Below are 9,474 nucleotides of genomic sequence, written 5' to 3' on the forward strand. Positions count from 1 at the left end.
TGTGTATAAATCTGTAGATATAATTTAATTATGATTTAATAGCTATTTGTGTAGCTGTTAGACTGAAAGTTTAGAGTGTGGAGTAAGAACTGTTCTTAACCGGGCTTATGCACTTTCTGAGAGCAGTATTTTTATTATTATATATATATACTTTATATATATATATATATATAAATATATTTTATTATGCAGGTTTCATGCTACAGCAACCTACAGCCACTGTCTTGTTTTTTTTCTCCAGAGCTATTTACTTTGGTATGCATTAAGCAAATGGCCTCCTTACAGTCACTGTTTGTAGTATTAGTTAGCTTTAGCAGTACAGTTTTGCTGTTGAGGTTGCCTTTGTTCAGCAAGTAGTGAGCCACTGGGGTAAGAAAGCATATTTGGATTGCCATTGCAACAGGCACTGCAAAGAGTTTGAAGTAACTTTTTAATGCTGTATTTTAACATTCAGATGTTGGTGGTTATTATTTAAAATTGACTAGTTCATACTCTGCAAGGTGAGGTTGCAGTTAGAGGTTGTCTGTTATGTTTTAGTCTTTCTAGCTCATTAAACTGACAACAGCTACTCAAAAACTAAGAAATGTGTTTAAATGTGTTGCAGCTTCTGCATCTACTTCTGTTTCTTCTTTCCTCCCCAAAGGGATCTTTGACAACAGATCTGTAAAATAATTTTAGGTTAAACCTAAAGAGTGCTAAATGTTCTTCAGCTGTGACTGTAGGAGTCAGCAGTGCTCTGTCAAGATGCTCTGTATCTTGTAGCCTCTGCTAAACATTGTGAAGAAAGCATGAGAAATTTATAGTTGGAACTTGGCAAAAAAAAAGAAAAAAAGGCTGTTTAATGAGAACATGAACCAATCATTAGTTGGCCAGTAGGAGCACTCTAATTTAACTTCGAAAGTTAAACATAAAATGTTCAATAATTTGTGTTTCCTCTAAAAAGTTTGGTATTTGTCCAGTGACAGTTTATTGGTTATTAAATATTGTATGAACACTTCTTAAATAAAAAGGCTTTAAAAGCTTTTCAGTTAAAGACAAGATTTCATTTATGCATTCCATTTTGATTGGAAATACCTGTCAATTCTCCCTTTATATAAAGACAAAAAGATATTTGCTTGGTTTTTTTTAATTTAATGACATGCTCTACCTCTTTTGACAAAGAAATGTTTGTTCATTTCAGACCTTTACCATATATTGTAACTAAAATGAGCTCAATTACAGTCTTAAATCTGTCTTTACTGAACTGAAACATTTGTTAACTGTCTTGTACTAAGAGCGTTTTGAGGTGTAGGCTCAGAATTTAGCTAATTTTAAATGGTAGTTGTAGTCTGATAATGATTTTGCTGTTAAACTGAGAAATTGCAATGTCCTTAAAAGTAATTTGTCTCTGAAGTAACTGGTTCATTACAATTTTTTCTTCAGTCTTATGATAATGGCCTGGCACAAGGAGCAGGACTCGAATCTCATGGTAAGAATGTCAGAATGTTCTGCACCTCTTTTTAAAACTATAATTGAGAAATGCTGTAAGAAATTCAGGTTATGTCATGCCTTTATTTCTTTTCTGCTTTTCAAGAAATGGGATGAAGAGGAGCAAATAAAAAACATGCCTCAGAATACTGTCCTTCTTCCCTTAGTTTCTGCTTAGTATCAGAACAGATGGACTGTTCCTATATCAGCTCCATTATTTTTCGCTTGAAGAACCTTGAAAGATGTTGCCTCTGTACTCTGTCTTGCTGACAGAGCAAACCTTTTCTGCGTGTACTGTTGTGACTCTGTGGATTTATCAGCAAGAGATTTTATGCATTGCACCTGATAATTGTAGTTAACAAAATACGCAAGTTAGAGATGTAGTCGACGAAATACGTAAAGCGGGGGCTGTCAAGGTCACCAGGCGTAACCAGGCGTAATCTGTGTGGGTCCCTTGCGTGGCTAGCGAATACGTGAAAGGGGGGCTGTAACAGTCATCAGCCTCTGCGGGGGCTCCTTGACTCATGAGAAACCATGATGAGACATGGCAAGACAAGACATGCCACACGTCTATTGGGCACAGATAACCGTAACACGGGTGATTGGTAGCACTGTGAAATAAGGGACAACTATAAGAAGAGTGTGTTGCTTGCAATAAACGCCATTTGCCTCTCACCACATTGGTGTCATAAAAGCGTGTGATTTGGCCGTGGCTGTCTGAGCACTTCACGACGGGACATAATTCAGAGGTTGCCGAAGCAAAGGCAACAGATAATCTCCAATTTCAGCAGCTATTAGTAAGACCCAGAAACATTTCCTTTGACAGACTGTGGCCCCAAATCTTGAAATGACATTTAAGTTTTGTACACAGATGGTAGCTGTGAAGATAGAAATTTCCAAGATGTTGCTAAGTAAAGTAGCTGTGTGTGTGGTGAAATAGTTATCTCTTCCTGATAAAGAAGCTTTTTATTTTTATGTGACATTAAGTCTATCCAGTGTTTTCTAGATTTATCCTTGGAACTGAACTTTTGTAGTATTCAAACTGTATTCTTCATTCAGAGAGGATAAAGTTGAAAAACTGAAGTTATTCCCCTAGTTGTTGAACTGAATTACAGTAGAATTTAGTGATAGCATTGCTTCAGTTACGGTGTTTCAGCATCAGAATGAAAGGAACTGTACAGTGAATGGGATTTTCTGACACCAAAGCAGTGTGAGCAACATTGGCCCCCAAATCTTACATCAGCAGTTTCTGTGTGTTACTTCCCAGGCTGTAATTTTGTCATTACAGATAACAGACTCAGACAACAGTGATACACAAACAACATGAGTTTCTTTTCTAATTTCTTACTTAGAAAGATAACTTGTATTGGTTGCTACCAACTGTACTAATAGTACACTAACAGTGCTTTTTTTTTTTCCAATTTCTTTTTTTTTTTTTCAATACATATATATGGGGCTTTCTGCTCTTCATCAGGCAGTTCTGTTTTTCTTCTTTTAGGGATTGTATTCTGACACTGCTTTTGACGTCTCTGCTTCAGTCTGATTGCTAACTTCCCAATAGGTTTTCTTCTGTAAGTTTAATATTAAAAAAATGTTTTCTATTGCATTACCATTTATTTGTTCTTGAACTGCTGTGTAATCCAAATTGCACAGCACTGAGAGTCCCTCCGGCTTTAAGAAAATTGATTCAGGCTTATGTGAGCAGTATTTTTTTCCTCTGGTGTTTCTTTTTCCTTCAGTATGTATGATGAAGTAAAGTGCATTTATTTGTTAGGTTTTAGACTTTCATGCTCTTTTAAACTTTCATACTTTTAGAATCCATTGATTTAATTTTTACTACTGATTGTAGTTCTACAAGTTCTACTAAACACTACTTCATTCTGCTTGAGATTATACAGGCTTCTGTGAAAATCTGTACATCTAAACATTGCAACATCTGTTTCTTCACAGGTGGGTCTATGTTTTGTGGTATTGCATCGCTGTGCTTGATGGGTAAATTGGAGGAAGTTTTTTCAGGAAAAGAACTAAGCAGAATAGGAAGGTGGTGTGTAATGAGACAACAAAATGGCTACCATGGACGACCCAACAAACCTGTAGACATTTGCTATTCCTTTTGGGTGGGAGCAACATTGAAGGTAGTGTACAAAACAAATAAAGGACCATTATGAAATTGTTTTCATTTCATAGAAGTCTTTTCCAACCTTAATGATTCTGAGATCATGAAGTCCAAATATCAACCCAAAACCTCCATGCCCACTAAAATATGTCCATAAATGCCACATCTACATGGCACCTCAAGGAATGGTAACACCACTCTTTCCCTGAGCAGCTTGTTCAGTACTCCTTCTTTCTGCTAGACTGTGTAGGGATGGGGTCAGGAAGGCCAAGGCCCAGCTAGAACTGGACTTAACAAGGAGTGCAATGAAGAACAGAATGGAAATGTGAAGTTTCTGTAGGCAAGCAGAAAAGAAAAGTCCAAGAAGGCATTTCACCAGCAGTGAGCGATAGGCAGGCTGGCAACAATAGACAAGGAGAAGGCTAATGAATTCAACAGCTTTTTTGGCAGCTACTCTTCATATACCCCCTGAGCACATGGGTTGGAAGGGGAGCACTGGGGAGCGACATCCCTCCCATTGAAAGCAAAAATCAGGTTCATGATCACCTGAGGAACCTGAACATTGAAGTGTTTGGGTATCCCAGCAAGATGCATCTCAGAATCCTGAGAGAATTGGCTGATACAGTCATCAAGCCACTCTTAATGATATTTGAAAAGTCACAGTAGTCAGGAGAAGTCCATGGTAACTGGAAGAAAGGTGCTAGTGCCTGTTCATCCCCATGAAGGAAAGGATGCCATCCAGAGAGACAGCTAGATAGGGTTAAGCAGTGAGCCCAAGAGAACATATGAGGCTTAATAAAGCCAAATTCAACATCTTGCACCTGGTTTTATGCAATTCCTTCTATCAATACAAGGTGGGAGACTAAAGGATAGAGTACAGACCTGCCAAAAAGGACCTAGGGATACTGTGGATGGGAAGCTGGACATGAGTGAGCGATGTGCCCTCGCAGCCCAGAAAGCCAGCTGTATCCTGGGCTGTATGGCCAGCAGGGCGAATGAGGTGATCCTGGCTGTGTACTCTGCATCCAGGTATGGAATCCTCAGTGCAGTAGAGACATGAACCTATTAGAGCATTTCCAGAAGAAGAGTCATAAAAATGATCCAAGGGATGGAATACCTCCCCTCTGAAGACAGGCTGAGAGAGCTGGGACTGTGCAGAGGGAAGAGAAGGCCCTGAGGTGACATGAGAATGGCCTTTCAGTATCTAAAGGGGGGGCTGTAAGAAAGAAGGGGACAAACTCTTTAGCAGAATCTGTTGTCATAAGACAAGGAGAAATGATTTCAAGCTAAATGAAGGAGATGAAAGATTGGATATAAGAAAAAAAGAATTTTACAGTAATGGTAGTGAAGGATTGGAACAGTTTGCACAGAGATGTGCTGGATGCCCCATCCTTGAAGACAGTCAGGTTGTATGGAGCAACCTGTAGATGTCCTTGTTCATTGGAGGGGAGTTGGACTAGGTGGTATTTAAAGGTCCCTTCCAACTCAAACAATTCTGTGATGGCTCTGTGATGCTGTTGGCTTCTTGGCCACTTAGGCACACTGCTGGCTCATGTTCCACTACCTGTTGACAAGCATCTCCAGTTCCTTATCCTTAAACATGATATTTTTTCGTTGCAAGGAGGAGTTTTATCTTTGGCATGAGTACAGAAATGTGCATAGATCTGTAAAGGTCTTTTGTCTTGCAAACAGTCTTACCAAGTTAATGCTAAATTGCCCTACATATCTCCTTACATAGGTACTGTATTTTAATGTTAATAATACACTAAGATTTGGTATCTTACTGTCTAACTTATTTTCAGCTCTTGAACTTATTCCACTACACAAATTTTGAGAAAAACAGAAACTACATCCTCTCAACTCAAGATCGCCTCGTTGGTGTATTTGCCAAGTGGCCAGATAGCCATCCAGGTAAAATTCCTTTTCAAAATCATTATGAGCATACTTAAAGCTGAAAGTACATTCCAGCAGTCAGACATCTGAGGGATATAAGGAAAGATTTTTCTCCATTCTACTTCAAAAACTATATTGAAAAAAAAAAAAAAAAAAGAAGAAGAAAATAAGAATTATAATGAGATTTTCATGGTTTAAAGGGAAAGCAGGTGGTGGTTTTCTAGTTTCTGAAGGAGTGTCACTATCTGCTTAGAGCTGGACAAGCTTTTCTGTGTTTATTGAACTGTTCAATTAAATAACATTCAGTGGATAAATTCATGAATGGTTTGAGCAAACTATTTCAGACTGCTTATTTCCTTGATAAGGTAATCCTTTTGAAGTTCATTCAGAAGCTGCTATATTTTAAAATAATCTATAAAATAATCTACTCAAAGTATGACCTGTCATAGGCTGTCATAGGCTTTACAGGGGGTAAATGGATGGATAGATGCCCTCTGTTCCCTTGAATGCCACTTTGGGTTTCTGAGGTCTAGCTATTTTTAAAGCTCTGTAGTATGTAGACCAGTCAGAATCACTTGGAGAAAATAATTCTGTTTGTCATTCATTAATGTGACATTCCTGCCTGAACACCTGCTGTTTCCCATACAACAAGCTTTTGCTTGTCTTACCTTTACTCACAAGAGTAATCTGCTTTCGAACTTGAATGTCCTGACTGCCCAACAGAAAGGGAGCAGGAGGTCTGAACTAGGGTACTAAGAAGCTACCAGATTGTTCTTTGGATGTACAGAAGTTTTGCTGGCATTCCAATTTTTTTGTAGCTATGACAACCTATATAATGTGTGCCTTATAAAAAACTGTCACTTTCAGGAAATTTTTGTTATTTACTTATTTATCAGTGATATAAAAATCAGTTTGGTACTACTGAATTTAAGAGCTCTAGGATTTTTTCCAAGGGAAGAAAAGAAGCATGTTTATTGCGAGATTCCTTCATCAGGCAGATGGTGTCAGAAGTCTGTGTGCATGTTTTGGAAGAAGGAAAGAAATGTTAGTGCATCTCTAATCTGAAGAATGAGTATAAAAGCAACTTTACAAAATTTCTTTCTTTCTATGTATCCGTAATTTCAATGTCATGTACACAACTGATTTTCCTACAGCCCAGTAACTGAAAAGCAAGCTGTCTGTTTCAATGTTTGTATGTTTTCCACAACCAAGATTTCAGACTTCACTAACACAAGCATTTGTGTTGTGCAGCATCGCTGTTGTCCAAAGCTTTGTTATCAGAAAAAAGCAATGTGAATCAAAACACAACTGTTTTCTTTATAATGATCTCTACGTTTGTCAAACGTAGGAATGGTTTCTGTCTGATAAACCTTTGGAATATCACAGTGGTAGCATAGTATTATTGCTGTTTTGTCGAGGTGGCATGGGTGTTGGCTTTGTCGTTCATTCTTCAAAACAGAACTGAGCACTTAACAGTGTTTTATTAAGTTCTTTATTTACTGATGAACTTGGCTGATCATGCCTGTGTTGGGATAGTGTGCCATGCAGTACAGTGTCATGTTCAGACATAAAAGAGGAAGGGGAAACTGTGAGTTGCACCATTTGTCTTCCATGTAACCTTTATGTGTAATGACCCCTGCTCTCAGGAGACTGGCTGGGCATCTGCCTACCAATGGGAAATAGCAAATGAAGGCCATGTTTTGCTCTGCTGGCACATGCTGCTTTTGCTTCGCCTGTTGATACCTTTATCTCAGTTGAGTAGTTTTCTCACTTCATCCACTATCACACTGGTGGTAGAGGAGAAAAAGAGAGAAAGCAGCTGTGTGGTGTTTAGCTGCTTACCCAGATCAAAGTGCTAGAACACATACCTAAAACATTTGATTTTATTTTTACTATTTCAAACTTAGGTGTAAATCATGACTAGATTTAATAAACTTTTATGTTGATACATATACTGCTGCATGACCCTGGGCAGTTGTGCAGCAACTCTTGTGCATGTCATTTGTTTTTTGTAAATGATAAGAAGTTACAGCCTGGTCTAGTTTGAATGAGGAGGTTGGTGGCCCTGCCTGTGGCAGGGAGGTTGGAGCTTCGTGATCTTTGAGGTCCCTTCCAACCCAGGCCATTCTGTGATACTGTGAAACAGATGAGTACACAGACTTCTAAAGGTGTTTTTGGCAGGACTATCAAGTATTAAGTTGTAATGGATTTGCACATCCCTTGAACTTTTGAACCACCAAACAGCCATATATGACTGTTAGCTTTGTATATGGTTTTTAGTGCACATCAAGTGCAGCTGTCTGCAGGTGTTAATATACTGCACCTCCTGAAGCCAAGTTCTCCCTGTCTAACATATTCAACTGCATGGTCAGTTATCAAGCCACTTCATTAATTTCTGTTTTAAGGGTATTTGCTCATGAAGAGAAGACAGGTAAAATGATGGTATATATATTCAAGATATTTATAGATACATCTATTTAAATATTCTGTATTTTATATTTCTGAGTCTTGCTGTTTGACAGCTTTTGCTGCCTTTGATTTTTTTATTTATTTTTTTTTTTAATCAACAGTCCACTACATAGTCAGTCAAAAAGCTCTGCTGTGTTTGGGGAAAAAACATTTGCTCTGTTGAAGGAAATAATTTCTAGCTCTTCAAATTCTTTTGTTTTTTGGTTTGAGCAATAGGAAGAAATTACGTAGTGGGCAAAAATTGCTCTAACATAAAACATCTCTGTCTTAGAGATTGTATAGCATGAGTTCATGCTGGAGGTTTTGAGCAGAAATTGTTTATGTCAAATCTCACACGTCAAACATAGCACGTATATGTTTTCCTGGTTGGATTATTCAGGGTGCTGGATTCCAGGAGCACTTGTCTGCTACAACCAAAAAGGCGCCTGACTTCATATTTCATTTTCTGTCCTGCTTTCAGATGCTTTGCATGCCTACTTTGGGATCTGTGGCTTGTCACTAATTGGAGAAGCTGGTATCTGTAAAGTTCATCCTGCCCTGAATGTAAGCACAAGAACCTCTGAGCGCCTTCACCACCTTCACCAGGTGTGGAAAACAAGGACTCTAAGCAGTGTTCAAACAACATGCACATCGCTACACGACTGATTTAGACTCAAATTTAGTTCTGGTAGCATAATTGTAGCCCAAGGTTAAAAGCCATGTATAACCAATGTGCTCTTTTAAGTGCTGGAGTCATGCAATCAGATCTGTGTTGCTGGCATTGCTTTGATAGGAGATTACCTTCAGCAGGTTACTCTGCATTGTGGGAAAAAAGGAGATACTCTGATTACATAGGAGTTTGTCACTGCAGACTGTAAATGGCTCTTCAAATGGCTTTATGTCTAAGAAATTCCTTGAGGCAATTGAAATTCATTTTTATTTTATTTTTTAAAACTTGTGCATACTGTGTCAAAGTATATAATAGCAAAGTATTTTCAAAATCTGTTTACATATCATACAGTATAGCACAAAACCTTGGGGATCTTTTTGATTTTAATGTCTTACATATTTTTGGGTAGAGAATCTCCCATATTAAATCTCAGTTAAAAGTTACCTTTTACTGTCTACTTTCAGATTCCATAAACTTTGTTAAAAAAAAAAAATCAAATAAGTACAAATAAATTATTTTATTCAATATTCTGGACTTCTAAAGTTGTGTGGCCTTACTAAATGAGTTTTGCAAGTCTCCTGAGTGCCTGCTGCATGGATGCGATGGATTGTTAGCTCAAATGTCTTCATTTGAAAATCTGTCTTCATGGGATATTAGTGAGAGCGTGCTGTATTGATACAGGGCATGAGCTATAGTTGCTGAGTTTTTGTCTTCTTGGTCTCTATTTGTCTAATTCATTTCTGAATTTATTAAATGTCAAGGACCTGTTGCCTTGTGAAGCAAGAAAACTATTTTTTCTACTGAGCTGTAGATCTCAACATTAGTGTTTTGGTTTTGGGGTTTTTTTTGCAAGCCTGTCACATGTCCTGGCTGAAGAACT

General features: G+C 38.0%; 1 protein-coding gene across 1 annotated transcript; it reads left to right on the forward strand.

Moving 5' to 3' along the window:
• Positions 1-1,386: 1,386 nt before the first annotated feature.
• LOC122156467 (geranylgeranyl transferase type-1 subunit beta-like) lies at positions 1,387-9,119 on the forward strand (the record flags this gene model as incomplete). Its single annotated transcript, XM_042811213.1, is given in 5 exon segments — positions 1,387-1,468; positions 3,418-3,602; positions 5,386-5,494; positions 8,406-8,537; positions 8,540-9,119. Coding segments are annotated over 5 exon segments (564 nt in total), but the record flags the coding sequence as incomplete, so codon positions are not given.
• Between the last annotated feature and the right edge of the window lie 355 nt (positions 9,120-9,474).

This window comes from Centrocercus urophasianus, unplaced genomic scaffold (genome assembly GCF_019232065.1).
Source record: "Centrocercus urophasianus isolate 14NV4802_14NV808 unplaced genomic scaffold, USGS_Curo_1.0 seq_1217, whole genome shotgun sequence".
NCBI lineage: Eukaryota > Metazoa > Chordata > Aves > Galliformes > Phasianidae > Centrocercus > Centrocercus urophasianus.